The following is a 20,354-nucleotide window of genomic DNA, read 5'->3' on the forward strand; positions in this document are numbered from 1 at the left end:
GTTATTTTTCTTTGAAACAAAGACCTTTAACTTAGGCATTTGAAACAACCCCAGTCTCTGTGTGAGCACAAAGAATATCCCCAGAAATGATCCTCTAAAAAGCAGGCTGATCATGGCTAAAGACAAGATGGGAGAAAGGGCCTCGGCAAACATTACCTTGAGCTTGGGCAAGCGCTTGATGGTCTTCAGTGGCCTCAGAACTCGGAGGACCCGCAGAGATTTGATGGTCTTGATGTCTCGCCCCTTGTTTGTTCTGCAGGGGAGAGGCCCCCAGGGATCAGAGGACAGGGGGAGAAATGAAAATAGCATTCACACGACTGCATTAACAACAGGGTAAAAGGGGAGATGCTTAGGCAAGAGACCAGAAGTGGGGTCAGAGTAGACTCCCTTCAAAATATGCTCTGGGAAAAATTTCAGTTCACTCCCCAGTGTGCACACACTCCTAGGCATGTACCCCCACGTGTCCTCACACAGAGGAACACACGTGCCCGCACCCAGAGGCATCCACGCACGTATGGTAATGAACACTTCCTCTCCCCAATGGCCAGAGTAATGCGGCTCATCAGCACACTAACAGAATGAAAATGGAAGATCAAGCAACCAGGGAATGTGACTGGCAGTCCCCTCTGGCTCCCCACTGTGCCTGCTCTCCTGCTTCTTCAGTAGCAGGCTCTCAAATGGTATTTGTTGAATGGACTAGGAACCCCTGGTCGAAAGCAAGTCTCAACAGAGGATTTAACCTAGTCCTTTCCTTGGCTCTGGGCTGGTCACCCCTGCAGAGGTCATTAGTTTAGGGGAGAGCAAGGTGAGGAAGGGCAGTGGGGACATGACACTTCTGCTGTGTTGGCTGCCGCTTCCAGAGAAAAGCATGTCACGCGGGCTTCTTGGCAGCACCTTGGCTCACACCCCAATTATCTGTGCGTCGTTGGCTCTTTTGCAGTCCCTTCCCATCTGAGGCACTCTACCCCTAGCACAGGCTGGGGAGAGCCATGGAGTTGGAGAAGGCCCAAACTATAGTCCCTGCCCACCTTTATCCTTACCCTTCAGCTCATGAGGGTCCCTATGCAGCCACTTGGAAATGTTTGCTCCTAATAGATAAATATATTTTTCTTTTTATTTTCAGGAATGAAATGAATCAATCAACCTGCATTTCTCTCTCCACCCTGCTTATCCCCTGAGATCTTTGCATTCAATTCAAACAATTGAAATTTGTAAAAGACACACAGAGATAGTAGGAAACCAGACTCGGAAGAGTGAGCCCAGGCTCTGGTTCTTTCCTCATGTTGGTTCAGGGTACCATTACACCAACAGCACAAGGAAATAGGGTCCAGACCATCAGATGAGAACTATAAGGGCTTCTACCCACTGTTTACCCTGTCCCTCCTGCCACACCCACCACCCACCCTCTGACAGGGAGATAAAAGATCATCTGTGCTTCCACACAAGGTGAGGTAGGAAGACATTTAATATCATTCAAGGAGTTCTGGCTTTGCCCAGAATGTGAATTTAAAGACCCTCTTAATGGCTGTAGGCCATGGCCTGTAAGCCACTTTTACTCAATTTGAGCTCCGAATATAGATAATCCAAGAGTACTGCATTATAAGGTCCAGGGGGTTTGTATATTTTGTAAACTCTTTTACTGTATTACGTTCCTATATCTACCTATCTAAAAAAGGCTACTTCCAAGCCAAACACATACCCAAACCAATGCAAATGGTCACTTCCCAAGAAGGCTTGGTGACTCCTAATCTTTGTTCTCTTGGATGTCAGTGAGAACTTACCACTCAAATAAACTCACCAGTCCTTTTTCAGTGAGCAGGCTCCTTCCCTCCTAACTGTACTTGCATCCTCCTCCAACCCACTTCCCATATTCTTTACTTCAAAGAAAAGCGAGAACAATATTTACCCCAAAGCGTTCCTATGGAGGATCCAAGCAGAGAGCAGTTAAAAAAAAAAAAAAAAAAAAAAAAAAAGAGGAAGAGGGTGGAGAGAAGGAAATAGTCAGAAAACTTCAGGGAGGACAGGAAACCTTACAGTGACAGGGAATCGGACAAGCACAGGCCCAGGAGATCCTGCCTACAGCCTTGGCACTTGCAGAGTCCACACGCTTCGTGAAAGGAAGGGGCAGTGCACCATTTGCTCCACACCCACCTCTCCAACCTGCAAAGGCGAAGGCCCTTTGCAAGCCCCAGGGAAGCTGCCTCTAACCGGATGGCATTCCCCATATTGTGCTAAATTTCATGGAGCCCAGTCTAGTGACATTTTCTAAATAGAGCCTTTTACTTCCATTTCCTTAGTAGTCTTCAGACAAACTCTATTTCCCGTGAATTTATAAGAAGCCAGGATAGAGGAATTAGGTCTGCTCTGGGCCAGAAACTCTACTGGGAAAGGCATTTCACGTCACAATGGTGTATCTATGCTTCTGAAGGATTTCATCTGCAGTGGGGGCAACGGTTCTGACAGGGGTAGTAGGACATCTCTTAAAAGCATGGATGAGCAACACCATAAAACCACCTCAAGATATGGGGGAAGGCATTGTTTATTAAGATCCTGACGTCACACAATGGGATGCCCTTTGATAAATTAAATGACCAACTGTCTATCGTGAGCTATTTACTGTGCAGCTAGGAGAAAATTCGTCCTCGCTCTCTTTGGAGGCTTACCAATAATAAAAAGAGTGAGAGCATAAATATAAAACATTTGAGATTAGAAATAATGACAGCTAACGTTCCTGCATATTTACTCTTGCCCAGACTCGAGGCTAAGCACTTTTAGTGCAACTCTTTCTTCGGACCTTCTAATAACCTTAGGACACATAGCTAGGACTATCCCCATTTCACAGACGTGATTCAGAGAGGTCAAGGAGTACCTAGCATTACCAGGGTGAGCTGAGCCTTGAAGCCAAGACTATTTGATGGTCGGAGTTCTTGCTCTAAACCACGAAGTGTCTGCAGCAGTAGGTTTTGGTTCCAGGCTCTGTCAAACCAAATTCTAGAGCTGGAAAAAATCCCTGAAATCCACTTAACTGCATCCCCAGGAAGATGTGCTTTGCATGAGATCACTCAGTGAGTGAGCCACAGTGCCACTGGTGAATCCGCCTGTAGTCACGTAGAACTGTCTAGAAGTTAGGCTGTGGTTCTCAGTTGCTGGTTGCTGGAAAAATCTCCTTCCTTAATATTTTTTAATGTGTCACAAACCTACGTTACACTACTATATGTCACAAGCAAAGACTTCTCATGATTATTTTACTCAGTAAATGATCTCATACTCAAAATTACATTCATTTGCACAGTAATTGCCAAATTAATGGTGATTTGGGATTAAACCCAAGGCTTTATAAATCTTAAATCCCTCATGTGACACCCTCTGAGTGTTCGGAAGGCAAAGATAGTATCTTCCCCTGAGTTATAACAGTGTCCTGTCATGCACGAGACTGGGCACATGGTAGATCAGCCAAACACACCTTTATCCACTCATATCACAGTACTGATGGAGTCCTTAATATACGCCAGGCACTCTTCTGGGTGTGGATATACCACTGTGAATAAAACAAATGAGGTCCCTCACTTCTTGAAACTTACCAAGTCTAGTAGGGAGGACAGACCTCAAGTAAACAAGCAAACAAATAAAAGTATAATTGCAAGCTACGTGCCATGGGAAAAATACAATCATTGGATTGAAACTTTCACCAAAACAACTACATAGGTCACCTTCCTTTCCCCAGGCTACATTCATCTTGAGGAAAAGCTTAGGGAGAATCTTCCATATCCCTAAAATGAGAGAACAGAGTAGGATCAATGGATGGGCAGGTGATTTAGGGTGACACACTCCAGGCTTTTACCTGTTGCTTAGCCCAGGTCCTCAACTCTGAGACCTTTATGTCCAGTAGCATCTGAACGGGTTCTCAGAGGTTCATACTCACAGATGCCCATTTTAGGAAGGAAGGCCCCAAATTTCTTGCTCTTCCCACACACCTGGATAAAGGACAGAATTTGTTCTCTATAATTAATTTTGCCCCAGGATGCTACTAAAATATTCTGCTATGGAACAAAGAGCATCTCTGACCCATTGCTTGTATGATCTCTGTGTCCCTTGTTTTGGAAAATGGGGTTCCTTAATAGCACACTCTGATCTCAACAGCTGATTGTAGCTGCCAATGTACAGTGGAGGTGGGGGGACATTTGTCCCACGCTGACTCCCACAAAGTTGAGCCAGGGATAATAATAAGACAGCGGCCCAAAGCAAAATAAAGATTAGTCATTGCTCTGCACATTTTTCAAACAGGTCCCTCATAGCAGAGGAGCCACTGAAAAGCTATGATTTTGAGTGGCTGCAGAAAAGCACGCTTGCTTTTCAGTTTTGTTAACATATGTTCAGCATGGATTTGAAAATTGCCATTTGAAATGAAAGGAACACTAGATAACAAAACCACGGAGTTCAGAAAAGTCTCGACAACTTAGCCCCAATATTAATTTAATATTAATTAAAATATATATCATAATTTACACCTGTGCTAGGCCAAACTACCTTTCCCAAATCCATGCATAGGAGAGTTATTTAAGTCATTATCAAAGTCAACGAGATTGCAAGGGAAACATATTATCAAACCAAGAGGACAAACTCTTCAAGCACTTTCACGGAGGCATATTATTTTTGAAATAATTCATATGCTTTTTACGAATCATTTAAATATAATCATTTGATAACGCTTTGTTGGTCTTTGCTACTCTATGTATAATCAGAATTTTTTTACACTACTTAGCTAATGAGTGAAACTTATCAGGTTTAAAAATTGACTCTAATGTTAAAATTTGAGGATAATTTCACATGCTAGGATATACTGGTCCCCGTTTAATTGGGACTCAACTGGGCCACCCATTTTCCCATTTATTTCCTACTTATTTCTTATTCAGTAAGGTCCTGTTACCCTCCAGGAAAAGAAAAAAAAGCCACATTTCTCTTATGTCTCATCAGTAAAAGATGAGACTTTTCCAGCTCAATTGTCAAGCTGCCCTCCAGATATTTCATGTATAATCACTCATCATTCACAGTAATCTCACTCTTCAGCTTCTAGGTCCTCCCTTTCTCAAAGGACATGCTCTCACATTGATTTCCACAAGGAACCAGCTCTTTCCATGGTGGGCAGAGCAGGGACATCAGGTTCTGAAGAACTCTTCCTCCTCTAAGTGGAATGGCCTTCTGCCCTCCCCCGTGAGCCCCAGAGAGAACAGCACAGGGATCTGAAGGAATCTCTTACATTAGAAGGATGGACAGGCTTGCTGGAGTGTAAGGTGGGGACAGGAGGTCACACTGTGAGGAGCCTTGAGCCTTGCTAAAATGTCGGAACCATTACTGCGGAGGCAATAATAACTTTAATAAGCACTTGCTAAGGGTTTGGCACTATACTGAACACTGAATATATTTTACCTTATTTAATTCTCACAAGACCAAAATATAGTTATTTTTAATTTCCACTTATACGTGAGGAAATAGAAGTTCAGAGAGTTAAGACAGCTAATAATTCATAATGCTGGGATTCAGACCTAAGTCAGGCTCTGAAATCTATGTCCTTATTTATGATATTACAGTGCCTTTTCAGATGTGAATCACAGGAAGGTTTTAACCAAAGAAGGGACAGCAAAAGAAACCAGTAGTTCCTGAGCTCAAATATTGAGCTATCTATCCTCTTAGCCTTAATCAGCCTAGGGTCTGTGGGTGTTCATGGAAAGAAAAAGGTACAGATGGAACAGATGGACAAGGTCAGGGATGCCCTTCTCCACCTGGTCCATTGGTCTTGTCTGACTCCAAGCAGAGACAGATGGATCTGAGGGCTGAGGAGAGATCCATACCAAGCCACCAAGTTGAGTTTACAGGGGTTAATGGCTTGCACCAAACTACAACAACAGAGGTAGAAGAGAGTTTAATGTAATAGGGAAAGCCCCTAAACTTGAAATAAAAAATACCAGCTGTTAAAGAACTAGTTTTGCTACTAGTCAAATGAGTCAAAACAGTTAGTCTCAAGCAATCCACTTCTCAACTATAAAACAGGGCTGTTGAGTGACGAATGAAATAAATAATGTGAAAGCACTTTAAAAGTTCTAAAGACCAGTGGAAATGCTGTACTTGTCTTGTCTAGGTCCTGTTGGTTAGGCTAGTTCATGTATTTGTGTATTTTTCTTCCTCACCCCTACCTCAGCATTGCTTGGGGTCTCCCATGAGCCCTAAATCCTTTGCAACTCTGCCAACTTCCTTTGCTTTGTGACCAGGGCACTAATTCTATAATAACTGGTTAGTGTATAATCCTTTCCTTCCCACAAATGCACCTCAATGAGCTCCCAATACAGTCATTATTGCCTTTGAAAACGTTCTCCTTCGCAAAACACAGCACCATACTCTACCCAAAAGGTCCAAGCACTGAGAAGCAGCAAGAGACAGCAAAGCACTTTACTATCTCCTAGCAGTTTTGTTATTCAGGCTGGGGAACAGTGACCTGATCTGTCTTGCTTCCTAGTCTTCATATTCTAAACATACCCAAGACCCCTCATCTGCTGATCTTTCCCAGAAGGCCTTGGCACTGGCTAAAGTTCAGCCAATACGCTCCCCCAGCAGGAGACTAATTCATAATGCTAGGTTGTAGCTCTGTGAGTGTGGATTAGGCAGATGGCTTGCAGGTCACATGATCTGAGCTGATCCTTCCCTAGTCCCATCACAAAATCTGCTCTGAGTTACTCTAAAACTTACTTTTAAATTTGGAGGGCATGGTGATGGATTTCTACTAATGCTGCAGGACTGAGCTCTTCCTACATCTGTGAAGGCTTGCCTCATGTGCAGGGTGTGTCTTACATCTGAAGCTGGTTAGCCAAATTACTGGCTACCATGTGAACGGGGCCGTGTTCCCTGACTGGACTGTTTCATTTTGTTTGTTTATGTGGCCACAGGCTGAGATCCCATTTATAATCAACCATCTCCCAAATCTGTGCTTGTTAATAAAGGGAACTGCTTGGGCATTCACACCCATTGCCTCCATATGATAAAGGTCTCCAAATGCACATTTTCCAGCAGCACCAATGCCGCAGATCACAGACAATGCATTTTCCAGCATTCATCAAAAAACATGCAGGCTGGGGCTTAATGCCAAGAGCAGGTAGACTGAGAACTTATCTCTTTCTTTCAGGCACCCCCTCCATGTGGCTCCCACTCTATCCCTCCTAATTCATCCCAAAACCCATTTTCAAGGCAGCTCGGTACAATACAGCATTAGGCACCCCAAGAGTCCCTGGTCGTTAATCATCTTTAGTGTCCCTGCCTGGGCACAAAGTCAGGGAAAGTCACTCTTGAGGTGACTCTTCAAGCTGGAGTCTTGAGAAACAACATCTTTCTATCTGCTCACTGCTGGAAATTTCCAATTCCAGCTCGGCCAGCATCCTAAATCCACAGTTAATTGGCTACCTGACGGCTAAATTTAATTTTAATCCTTCATTCTCTTCCACAGAACAGTGGAACTGGATGACCTGTCTGGCTCAGTGGTAAATGGGTCTTCTTTGCATGAAGCAGGACTTTGTCCACTTTTTTTTTTCCCCTCCAGGATTAATGTGTTCCTTTGGGAGATGCCCTTTCAGTTCTAGAAGAATAGGGGTTGTCAAGAAAGAAGTTCCACAGCAAAGCGTGAGATTTGAGGGGGACTGTCTCAGAGGCAGGGAGTGAAGAAGAGGAAGGAGTCAGGTATAGCGTGAAATGTCTGTTCTATGGTTACTGGGCTCTGCTGAGGCTAAGTACATACTAGCATTTCCGCTCCTTTCTTAAAGCACATATTCACGCCTTTACAAACATAAAACCAGAACCAGGGTACCATATTCTGTGGCTCCTTAGGGCCCTTCTAAATCTAAAATTGTCTCTATCTGTGTATTTCACTGAATGAATTCAGAACCAGCTTGGCCACTGCAGCTGGTTCTGAAATGCACTCAAAAGACCTTATCCATCTGAAAGACGAGGGCAGCATGTCAAGTGTCAGAAAAGCAGCATACTTCAATGAAAAGAATGTCATAAAAGCTAATGTGGGAATTCTGGTTCCTTCTGGCATCAAGAGGGAGATTGACTCATGCTTTTCCTTTCTGGTGAAGCACTGAATAATTAAAGGCCAAGTGCGACTGTGATCCAGATCCCCCGCGTGCCAGGGAGTCCTGACCTTACCTCTTGCCCCACTAGGATGGCAAACAGCAAGGGAAAGCTTTGGCCTCAGCTGCCAGAGAGCCTGCGTGACTCTGACTGATGCTCAGGCCCCTGATAGGGGAGGAGGTAGGAGAAGAACTGCTAGTTCTTTTTCTTTGAAATTGTTTGTGTTGACAAGTCATTACACGCTGTGAGTTTACTAGTTAGAATCCAATCCAGGAAAGCTCACCTGGTGACTTGACTTGAGCTAGTCAAGTAACACGCTGTAGAACAAAGGGAATGAAGAGGATGAGGGGCTTGGCTTGTAGCGCAGGATCTCACACACAAACATACGTCCCCGTGCTCTCCTGCCTTTCCTCCTGAGACGCTGTCCCCGCCCAGCTGCCCGTCCAAATCCCTTCACTAGACTATTTCAGATGCGAAACCTGAGGGCCAGATGGCATCACTATCACTGAGCATGATCCCATAAAGCTCATGAACTCAACCTGACATAGGAGCCACGTGACTTCCCAATGAGGCAGCTGACTCCAGCAGGATGCCCCAAAGTGAGGGAATGTGCCTCATGTGCAGATACCCAGAAATGCCAAGGCTGGAACCATCTTTGTTGTCCCACCCAGGAGGCTGGGAGGCAGACACGATGGTGAGAGGGTGTGAGGAAACTGGGAAAAGCAGTTGCTGGCCCTTCAGTGTAAAATAATTATCAAACAGAAGAATCCTTCTTTTTCAGCTAGAAAAAGATAAAAGAGAAAGGTTTCACAGATCCAGTCACTCACCAGACTTTTCTTGAAACCTCAAGGAGGAAAAGGCACAGTCAGGACATTTATAGTTGGCAAACACTCTGTCTCCATATGGCCCAGAAAGTGGGGTGTTGTGAGGGCAGCGGAACGAGGGAGAAACATACCCAACCTCTGCCAAAACTCTGCCCATCTCTCTACACAGGTATCTGGCTGAGGCAGGAGACCTGAGTGTTCTTATAAATGCTTTATAATGTAAAAGTGTGCCGGGAGGAACAGGAAAGGTGCCATGGAGTATCTTTCCGTTGATTTTCTCATCTCCCAGGATGCCCACACTTAGAAAAGAAATCCCCTTTCCCTTCTCCTCAAAAGTCAATAATAGAAGTTCCCAAACAGAATTTGTCAGGTTTACATTATAAACAATCCCCTCACTTGAGGTACGCAGCTATAGAGGAGAGAGAGCTCTCTTTAGCCACTACGTAAACAACATATATGCTTATAGAAAACATACATGATGGCAGGTGCAGACCTCTGCAGAAGGGCTCAGGGGACCACGCAGCTTCCTTTGAGAATTCAGCTACAGGCCATTTCCTCCCCTTGGTTAGGGGTATTACTCTTGGGGCTTGGGCTAGGTTCTGAGAAGATCCTGGCTGGTCTCAGTGAAAGGGATGCCAAGTCACCTCTGACTTCTGAGGCATCACGTGAAGGTGTTACCACAGCAATCATCGTCCGCTCTCCTCCGCAGCAGCCTCTCCTCAGGAGGAGGAGAGCAAGATAGGGCAGGGGGAAGGTCATGTGAATGGTGGACATTCCCAGAGGCAAATTTATGGATTATAATGATGAAAGCTGTAACTGCAAGGAGGGAGGTCCTTGAAAAGCCTGCAGAAAACCCCACATTTGGCTTCCTGTTGGCTTGAGGCTCCTACCATGGCCCAGCAGTGCAACACAGGCTTCCTTCTGCTGTGTGCCCCAGGCCAGGCCCTCACTCTGCTGGCAGGTGGGACCCGGCCAACCCTACCAAAATGATGGGAGAGCTGAATTCTCTGGTGCCCTTAATGAGGAAGGGGAGAGAAGAGAGTTAGGAAGCGTGGTGCATGAGCAAGAGAAAGCATTACCTGGACCTCAGCAATATGACGAAGGCCAGAGGAGAGGGCTGTGAGCCTGGTCCATGAGCAGGAGAAAGGGGAGAGGAAATGTGCATGGCCAGCTTGGAAGGATGGTAACAGAAGACAGTGGATGGAGAAGGGTGAGCAAGTACCATTTACATTTCCAGGGAAATTAAGTAAAAGTTCAGGAAGTGACATCACTAAAAGCAAGTGATGGATCATAACTCTCAATCCATCACGTAAGTGTGGACCCCAGAACCAGGGGATTCTTGGGGTTCCCTGCACTGTACCTGGTCTGAGGACCCACAGAGAGGCTTCGGTTCCGGGGCTGTTAAGGCTTCCCCTGCCACCAGCACCAAAGCCACCACCGCCATGTTTTCAAAGGGCACAAAAAAAGAACAAGACAGATGACAACCCTCCAGCCCACTGTCATCACTCTGAATCTGAGGAGACACGACTGGACCGTGGACACGAGGCAGGGATGCAGAGGTTTCCTCTAAAACTCACCCCCTCCCCATGGGCACCTACACACCTGCCTGGTTACCAGGGTGTGTGTCAGTGTGCGTGTGTGCATGTGCATGTGCGTGCATGTGTGTGTGCACGTGTGTGTATGTAAAACAACCAAGTCCTGGAAACCAGCCTGTGTTCATCTTCAACTATTTGCACACATTATATATCAATACATACTTGGCTCCAGTATCTGGACTTCAGGATGCGATGAGAAAATGGGAGGATAAGGAAGGGAATTAACATCTAATAAATCACTGAACATTATATCAAAGCTAATGATGTACTATATGTTGGCGAATTGAATTTAAATTAAAAAAAAATATACTGATCATTCACATTGTGCCACGCCCTATGTGCTAAGCACTCCACACACGTTGTTTTGACTCCATTTCAGAGATGAGAAACTGCGGTTAGGAGGGTTACGATCTTGCTATGTTGCTCTAGGACATGATGCAGGTAAGTAGAAGGGCTGGGATTCAAAGCAGGGCCTGCCTGAGTCCATAGCCCACACCTGCCTCCCACTCTGCCCTGCCACCCCAGTGAGCTCTGATCTCCCTAAAGATGGGGAGGATTCTCTCCCATATACTTCTCCCTCCTTGACTTTTGTTTCCTCAAAGAGAGACAAACTACTTTACTGAGATCAAAATAAGAAAGAACAATATGGTGAATAATATATGCAAATGAATTGATAACATGAGAAGGGAACTTGACCTTTTAAAAATTCAAGGGTGATTATTTATCCCTAACAAAGTAAGTAGGCCTCCTTAGGAAAAAGACTTCAATGATTTTTTTTTCTAAGAAGGAGGAAGAGGAGCTGGGAGTCCCCTTGGTAGAGCCAGAGTTGCCTTGATTTTTATCTTGAGGTGAGAATTTACACGAGGTCCAGATGCTTTGGAAAACACCATGCTTTTGTGAAATTTCCTTGGAAATAGCTCAGTCATGTCTAATAGGAGGTCTTGTGAGAGACACAGGTGATTCCGTGTGAGTCTAATGGGGGGCGGTTTAATACACTGGTGCACATGGGGGACAAGGCACACTGACATTGTCCTGCCAGTCCAGCTCAGGGCTACCAACCACATTCAGCCTGGCTCTCCTTTGGAGGGTCCCCCGTGGCTGGGACAGCAGTGCAAATAGCCCACTTCTAGGTTCTGGAAGATCTTAAGTTCTTAGCACAGCTGGGGACATTTCATCTCTTCTCCTATAGAGAGCTCCCCATCCTCAGGCACTTGGGGAATGTTCCTTCTTAACTCTCACTCCACCTCTTTCTTGGCCAGGATGGACAGAAGTGGAAGCTGATGGTGTTTAAGGAGAAGAGGGGGATGGATGAGCCCTTTCTGACCACTTGGACCTGGGAAGGTCCAACCTCTGCAGGTGCTCTGTCCCTTCCCTTTTGCAGTTGCTACCACTGACAGCAACTCCCAGATGCTTCCCTTCTGCCTTATCACAGTGTAGCCAGACTCGCTTAAAGACTCAGCCCTCTCTTGTACTTGGAGAGGCTAGAGAGAAGTCTTCTGTGCCACCTGGAAAAGGGGGAAACTCTCTGGCAGTGCACAAGGTACAGACAGGGCCCAAAAGGTTGTCATTCATCTTCTGGGCACTCTACACAAGCTTAGGGAAAAGGCCCTGACCATGTGTATTTCCTAGCTATACCCTGGAGGGCCAAGAGAGCCCCTTCCTTGGCTGGATGACAGAGGAAATACCAGCATGTGGTTGAAAACCTGCTACAGCTGGATCAACGTTTGGGAAAAAAAAATTTCCCAAACGTAATGAGCCTGGTTTAGTCACCTGAATGTCTTCCTCAGTGAGTTACCAAGGAAGTTGTGAAAGTCTTATATTCTGGAGCTAAACATACTAACATGGTTCTTATGTCTGTGACATATCTCTGAGGTACCCCTGCTCATGAGCAGAGAATCTCCTCATACCCTAGAGTCTGTGATCCTCAACTTTGTTCTACCCTCTGCATTCTTCTTCCAAGCTGATTCTTTGTTGACATATCCAAGAAAGGAAAGGGTACACGAGCTGTCCCCTGGGTCCCTTCCTGAGCCCACGGAGGCACTGCCCACATGGTGAGCACCTGCCCATGCTTAGTTATCTCCAAGAAAGGAACTCCAGGGCCTCTGACTTCTTCGCAGGGACTCCCACGGCTCCTCCGTCACCAGTGCTGCCAAGTGGGGCAGTGAGCTGAAGCTATAAGGCTCCCAGGAGCACCACAGAGGGCAAGTGGGAAGCAGATTTCCAGGGCAGCTTTCTTTGGCACCACTCTGAGTGAACTGCCTCTCACGCTGGCCTTGGAGAAGGCCTCAAATTACTCAGAGTCTCAAGAAGAAGGGACAAAAGGAAACTGAACAAGAAGAAAGAGTTACACTTACGCCAAAGCAAAGGCCACCAATGCGCCAACAACCACCACAAAGTCCAGGATGTTCCACAGGTCTCGGAAGTAGGACCCGTCCTGCAGGATCAAGCCCTGGTCTATCATCTGAAGGAGAAGGATGTCAACAGCCATGGATGAGCCCACAGGAACCGGCAATGCACCCAGAGCTCAGGGCTCCCCAGGTCAATGCCTCTACAGCCATTGTCTCCACAATCAACCCTACACAAGGACCTGAAGAGCAAGAGCACAGGTCCCACAGGCTCTCTCCACCTAACTATGAAGCCCAAGGCCCCTTGTCATGGCCACCAAGGTTCAACTAAACTCCTTGGCTCTCACATTCCTCCTTCCTTTAGTGGCTCAGAGCACCAGGCATCACCACATATGCACAGATGGGGAAAACCCAAGATGGGAGAGACTATGAACAAGACAGAAATGTTAGGGCAGTGGGGAACAGACTGTTAAGCAGTGAGTGCAGCTGGGACTACCTGGAGTCCAGGAAGACTCATCCCTAGTTGACCCTTTGCCTTGGCTCAAACCAGGGGGCACACTGGGGAGGCAAGTACAGTCCCCACGCCTGTCTACATTTCTGCCTGCCTGAGAGCAGGCTGAATCTTCCCTGGGCCATAACCACAGGTCTGCCCCAGTCTAAAGAGATCCACACAGTCATGCTGTGCCATGAAGTCTGGTCATGACAGACTTCATCAGAATTCTGAGGCCAGAAGAGGGGTCACCGGAGGCCCTACTGAGGTCTGTCATTGTCTGGTAGGTGGCAGCACTGGGGAAGGGCACTATACTAAAGGAGCAGACCCATGACCCATGCAAACCCTGGAGCCCAGCTTTTCTCTGAAGGCTTTTACCTTTATAACCATCTCAAAGGTGAACACGCCAGTGAAAACATAGTCAAAATACCTCAGGACCTGTAAGACACATATGGTGAAGGGGAAGATGACCATGTGTGGCCACCACGCTATATACGCTCCTGTCTACTCACACACATGCAATCCCGCACCCCCACCCCAGGTCACTTCTACCTCAGAACAGAAGCTTGGGATTGTAACTGCTAGCTGGACACAGGGAGGAGAGGAGTCATGCATTCTGCTAGAGCCTCAGGACCCAGTGGTCAGTGCTTGGTTCCTCCCTCCCCTTGGCCAGAACTTAACTTCTTGGGTCCCAATTGCCCCACAAATCTCTCCTTTAGGACCTGGAATCCTTGTCAGTTGCCATCCTCCCCACCCACTCCCCCGTCATACCTCCCGACATACACCCTTGGGACCTCCAGGAGATGTCTCAGCTCCCTGGGGTAGAGCTTCAGCTCCCCCAATTCATGCACATCTCTCGTGATCTGACATCAGACCCCCCCACCCCACACAAGCCTCTGGGTGGCTGCAAAGACTGGCTGGCTCTGGATGTAAGGCCCACTGCTGAAGCCTCAGGGCACGTGGTGTGGCTGGGGAGTGGAGACGGGGGAGAAGGGGCTGATCTTGAAATGGTCCACACTTTGCCCTGAGGAACAGGAATGGGCCATTTCTTAAGCTTTCTTCATTTCCCCAGCAACCTTCCTTAGTTCACCTTTAATACTAGGATGGGGAGGGGCTGAGAAGGGGTGGGTCCCAGGGCAAATGGCTCTTGTGCACCCACTTTGTTGCGCTCCGAGTTGGTCAGGACGGGGTCCTCGGCTGCCAAGGCGATGCTGCTGGCCGCGATCACCAGGAGAATGCACATCTCAAAGTAGCGCAGGCTCACGATGTAGTGGCAGGCCCTGCGGATCCTGGGGGGCAGAGGAGCCAACGGAACTGCCTCTGCTTCCCTCCCCTCCCCATCCCTCACTCCCCACCCTCATGCACATCAGCCTCCTCCAGACAGCCAGGCCCTGGCCAGAGGAAGCCATGGGGAGAGCAATTTAATTTCGCAGGCACCACCCGTGATTTAAAGCTCCAGTGGGAGAAGGTAATCAGATTGGTTAGAGGCTGCAGTATGCAAGCCAAGATACATTATCTGTAGGCACGTCTGAGCCATGGGAGCAGCCAGCGTCAGACGACACGCACTCCGCATGGCCACACGCTACCCTCCACTGTATCTCAGTGTCTACTCTCCCACCATACAGAAACTGGGACATAGCAAGGAAATCAGAAGAACCAAGAAACGTAACAATAGACCTTGATTCCTAATGAGAGCAGCAACAGGTTTTCAGGAGCTCCAGGTATTCTGATTAAATTATGTTCTATAGACTGTATTCTGGACTTGGGTGACCTGACATACCTTAGCCCAAGTTCCTTCCTTCCCAGAGCCTTGCCTGAATACTGCTCATGTGGTCACTGAAAACCTTTTTGTCTTCCTAGCCTCAGAAGCTGGTCTATGCGTACATCTTGCTCATTTCCAGGGCAAAAGGCAGTTCAGTCTAACCTTCCAGAATCTTCTCTGCCACCTCCATCTTATGCCCCTACCTCTGCTTTGAGGAACATGCCCATTTCAAAATCCACACATGGGGTAGAGGGACCAATACTCTTAAACTCCAGGGGATGATCTATTTATTCTAGGCTCCACAGTCTCAGTTCTGTCCACCACTGGAATATTTGGTGACACATCCAAAGTAGATTTCCTTCCTCCCACCCCACCCCCACACAACCTACTGACCAAATAAAAGGAATAAGAGGCATAGGGTCCTTTTCTCATGACATCTCTCATGCTTTCCTGTCTCAAATTACTTTGTAGACTCAGCCCAGAGCTCAGAGGCTGTTCAATCCCATGACCCACCGCCCCCAGTGAGCACCCAGCACATTTCAGATGTCTGGCCACAGTCCACTAAGAAGCATCAGGAGGATGAGTGGACCCTCATCTCTCCTTCTCCTCATCACCCGCCCCTGGCTCTAACCCTGGCACCGAAGGGGGAGCGATGGGAAGGTGCCTTACGGGTTGGTGGTGCTGAAGATGAACATGGAGCTGTGGGGCACCATGGCTTTGCCCGTCTCACGCTTCTCCTTTTTCTGCTGCTTCTTCTCCACCTCCTCCTCCTCCTCTTTGATCTCTGCCTCCTTCAAGGGACTGGCTTCTCCATCAGTCTTGTTGCTAACTGCAAAAGGAACATGTTGAAATCATCAGAAACCTTGCCGCCTGTGAGAATGGTGCCCTTTGTTTCCCATGGGGATGGGATAGAGAGGAGGGGAAGGGGTCAGAGGAATGTGTCTAGCCAGGTACTCTGCAAACACTGGGGGTGTTCACTATTACACTGAATTAAGCCCTTGCTCTCGTTCTTGCCTGGCCCTTACCCTAATTTTTCATGGTATGACCTTTTTTTGCCATATAAATAATAATCATGTTTCCCAGGGTCACAGAAGGATTGTTTCTGCTGTGAAGTTTACAAAGTTGACATATCTAAAATCTAGATTCTTTGCTATATTCACTTACTGAATTTTCAAATCACTACACTCTGAATGGCATGTATTCTGCCCATTATATATATGGGAAAACTGAAGCTCAGGGAATTCAAGTACCTATCCTAAGTTCATACAGCTAGTTCCCAATTCAAAATCCTGTAGCATTTTGATGATCTCACACTGCAATGGAAGATTTTAAGAAACCATTACTGTTTGCGGCTGACTTTCTGGCCGTGCTTGTTCTGGTCATGATTAATGTTGAAATGGCAATGCAATATTCATGCCTCTATGGGACCATGCTTGCACTCCAGGATGGGAAGGATGAAGGAGCCCAAGGCTGAGTGGAGCTCTTGGGCCACCACCCTCCGTTTCCACATGCAGGTCAAACAGTGGGGGGTAAGTGGCAGAGAAGCGGAAGATCTCTGAGCAGGGCAAGGGATGCAGCCAGCCTCTCCCCCAGCAAACTGCTCTACCTTGGAACCCTGTGCAAGCAGCAAACCATTGAGGTTCTGGCCCCTTCTGGGTCCTTCCAAGAGGTAACTCATCCAAAAGCCCTCTGATAATATGCTCTTACCTATGACCAAGGCCATCGACCAGCCCCAGAACAGGAACAGAGGAAGGTTGTCAACTTCTTAATGTTTCTCATCAGAGAGGGTCCAAAGCACTTATTAGAGCATAAAATGAAACAGACACCAAAAGAGGTTGTCTGAAATCCTGAGACATGCTCCAGTCAACCCCAGGAGTACTGGACATGGGAGACTTCATTTTCTAAAGCAGTATTGGCATTTTGAGTGTAGAGAAGGTGAAGGAATGGAGATGGAGCAGTGGAAGAAAGAAAAACAGGGAGAGGAGAAGACTATGAAAATGGAAAAATAAGGGAAAAGGGATGGAAAAAAGCAAGGGTGGGGTCTGTGGCTGGGGACAGCAGGTGGGATTAATGCAGGAATGGGGGTGGGTGAGGGTTAGGGTGGGGATGAGGGGGGCATAGGGATGGAGCTGGGGTTAGTATAGGGATAGCAGTGGGCTTAGGGTGGGGATGGGGTTAGGGCAGAGATAGGGGTTGGAGATTAGGGTTAGGGCTGGGATAGGGATGTTTTTAGGGGAGGAAAAGGGACGGGGTTGAAGCAAGGACAGGAGTGAGGTTGGGGTGGAGTTAGAGTGGGGATGGGGGGTAGGTCCATTTTTGTCTTTTCCTTTTGAGGTCTAGAGATTAACATCTATTGCCTGAGGGATCTAGGATAAAAACTGAGTAAAAGCTCCTTGGAGAAAAGAGTAGATAAGAGTAACAGATTCATAAAATGTTAGTGCTGAGAAAGACCTCAGAGATCACCCAATTCAATGCTTTCACTTTAGGTTTGACAAACTGAGGCCTTGGAGAAACAGGTTTGTGGAAGCCACATGGAGCAGTTTTGGGCCATTTCCTGCTCCATCGGAGATTCCCTAACTTGTCTAAGTGACAGGGCACCTTGGAGGTCCTGGAGAACACCACCAAATATTCACATGGTAAGTGAAAAAGCTGAATATATATCTGGGTACAAAACCACATGTGACCTCTCTGAAGTCTCTATATTGGTCACAGGGGCCAAGGCTGAAGGAAATTTTATGGACAAAATTTAAGCTGGAGATAATTCTAACTTATTTTCCTGCAACCAAGATAAAACTACTGCTATCATTTACTTGCTGAAGAATGACTTTGTCCTGCTGGTGGGGTTTTTCACGTAGCTTTACTGGGTGACTCCAGAGTCACAATGGTCCCCCAGCCCCAGGTGGGATGGGTGGTGAGGGTGAAGAGGGATAGGGACTGCGTTCTCACTGTGAACCACAGTTGAGTCCACCAAGGGGCCCACGTCGGGGATGGCGACGGTGATGCTGGTGCTGTCGGTGGTGGCCTTGTCTGTGTTGGCCGTGGTGCAGGAGAGGTCAGGCTCACTCTGGCTGATGGCCCTGCCCATGTCCAACTGCACGTCGCCCAGCAGGGCCTGCTCACTGCTGCCCTCCGCCTCCTGCTCCGTCAGTGCCATGTCCTTCCCCACTTCCAGCTCTGGCTGGGCCAGGACCAGGGGCGTGTTGGCCTCATCAAGGGCTCCTGCCAGCCCGGAGCCTCTGGGCACCATCAGACTGTTGGTCCTGAAGGGACAGAGGAGGAGACAGCTACTGCTCAGATAGGAAGAAGCTGTTCTCAAGTGGCGGGTGAGCCAGGCAAGAGGGAAAGGTGAGGGAAGCCCGAGGAGCCTTGCTGGAGAGCGTGGCATTGCTGCCTCCCACCCCTACCCACCCAGGCAGAGGGGGAGATAAGACCCCCAGGCAGTGTCCATGCCTTATTCCTATCCATCCGCCCATGACCCGCTCCCAATAGGAGATGGCCTAGAAGAACAGACCCTGGTTTTCAAGGGGATATAGTCCATCACCTATCATATTCACGTGTATCTTATAAAGGGTGCGTTAGCATCGTCTCCATTTTATAAAAGGGAAAACCGAGGGTCAGATAGGATTGTATTGAAGAATCCTTCACACCAGCAGGGCTAGATGCGTCCAGGGCACTCCTGTGACTAACTTACCTCCTTAAGTCTTGGCCTCTCTGTTCTTCCTGGATTGTGGGCTCCTTGCCCGCATGGCTGCCCCTGGGCTCGCGGTCCTTCTCCCCCTCGGTGGGTACCCCCTCATCCAGACTCCGCTCCTGGCTGGCAGACCTGCTCCGGGAGGTGGAGGAGAGCTCCTTGCTTTCTGTCCTGACACGACGGTGCCGGCTGCGCCGCTGGCTCTGCCTGTGCCTGGCGCGGTCCTCGAAGGTCACCACGGTCTCCCCTCCCCCAGCCTCCTGCTGGGTCGGATCACAGTTGCCATGACAGGGCCTGGCCAGCCACGGTGGCTCCCGTTTGCCCAGGGACAAGGGGCTCCTCTGGTTGTCTAGGGCACTCGACAGGTCCCCTCCATCCCCCTTGAGGGACCCCCCACGGCTGATGCGTTCCTCCTCACACTTCTCCAGGCCCAGGCCCAAGCCCAGGCCCTCGATGGGCCTGGGTCTCCGGTAGAGGCTGGGGTGGGCATTGAGTGGGTTGAGGGGACTCAGCGGGTTGAGGGGGTTGAGGGGGTTCATTGGTGGGGCCTCCTCTTTATTGAGGGCCTCCTGGCTGGACATCTGCATGTGCCTTCTCAGCTGGCTGGTGCGCTGCTCCCACACCGACATGTGGTGCCGGCGCCTCCGTTCCCTCCTGCCAAAGGGAAAAGGGCGAGGACCACGGTCAGAACCTGACAGCTGAAGGCCAGGGAGGGAGCCACTGGGGTGTAGACCAGCCCTCAGTGGCCATGGGAAAGGGGCAGGACACATGGGGGGGGCAGCAAATGGGAGAGCCCAGGACCTGCAGACAGGAAGCACAGAAAGATGCAAGGAGCAGAGTGGGCCACACACGAGTAGGTGGTTGGACCAGCGCCTCCTAGCATGTGGGGCTTCCCACTCTCATCCCTGCTCTGCAGTCGTCGAGGGAGGGCGGTGGGCATCAGCCCGGGACGGAGCCCCTGGGGCCTGCAGGAAAGTGGTACAAAGGCTTACCTGGTCTGCACTCCCCTGTTCTCCTTTGCTCTCAGGACATCTACCTATACCCACCCTGTGCTCAGCACTGGCCCTTAATTCTAGGGCAGAGACCTTTGTTCCCCCTGCCTTCACTGTCCTCTGCTCCTCAGATGACAGCGGGGGGTGGGGGGAGCACAGGCTGAGAAGTACAGCGGTCTGATCCTATGAGAGGATGGCTGACGACGGTGACTAGCAGACCCGTGTTGGCATCACCCTCAAAAAACAAGAGTGCCGTGGCTCTCTTCCACAAGAGCTAATGAAAACCACAGGACTGTGTGTGCCGAGAGCACCGGCAGCTGCTTCTCAAAACCACTGCTGAACGCTTCAGCTCAGGGCCTAGATGAGCCCCCATGTGGCAGCAGGCACACGCAAAGTGACGCGCACAGGAGTGGGCTCCCGTGGGCAGAAGGGTAGTCACTACTTTCACTCACATGTGCCCACACGCATCCTCGCGGAGGCCCACACGCAGGCCCACGTGCGAGGCACACGCGCCAACACGAAGTACCCACACCAACGCGT

General features: G+C 48.6%; 1 protein-coding gene across 1 annotated transcript in view; it reads right to left on the bottom strand.

Annotated features, from left to right (window-relative positions):
* The window catches only part of LOC103672437 (voltage-dependent R-type calcium channel subunit alpha-1E), an 80,183-nt gene that overhangs the window by 51,903 nt on the left and 7,926 nt on the right, over positions 1-20,354 (bottom strand). Inside the window, exons 6-12 of the mRNA XM_040634502.1 lie at positions 18,823-19,476; positions 18,078-18,391; positions 15,801-15,960; positions 14,529-14,658; positions 13,748-13,807; positions 12,889-12,995; positions 157-253 (exon numbers count right to left, since the gene is read on the bottom strand). Of these exons, the coding sequence (XP_040490436.1) occupies positions 157-253; positions 12,889-12,995; positions 13,748-13,807; positions 14,529-14,658; positions 15,801-15,960; positions 18,078-18,391; positions 18,823-19,476 (1,522 nt within the window). The remainder of the gene's footprint in view (positions 1-156; positions 254-12,888; positions 12,996-13,747; positions 13,808-14,528; positions 14,659-15,800; positions 15,961-18,077; positions 18,392-18,822; positions 19,477-20,354) is intronic.

This window comes from Ursus maritimus, unplaced genomic scaffold (assembly GCF_017311325.1).
Source record: "Ursus maritimus isolate PB19 unplaced genomic scaffold, ASM1731132v1 scaffold_2, whole genome shotgun sequence".
NCBI classification, from domain to species: Eukaryota; Metazoa; Chordata; class Mammalia; order Carnivora; family Ursidae; genus Ursus; species Ursus maritimus.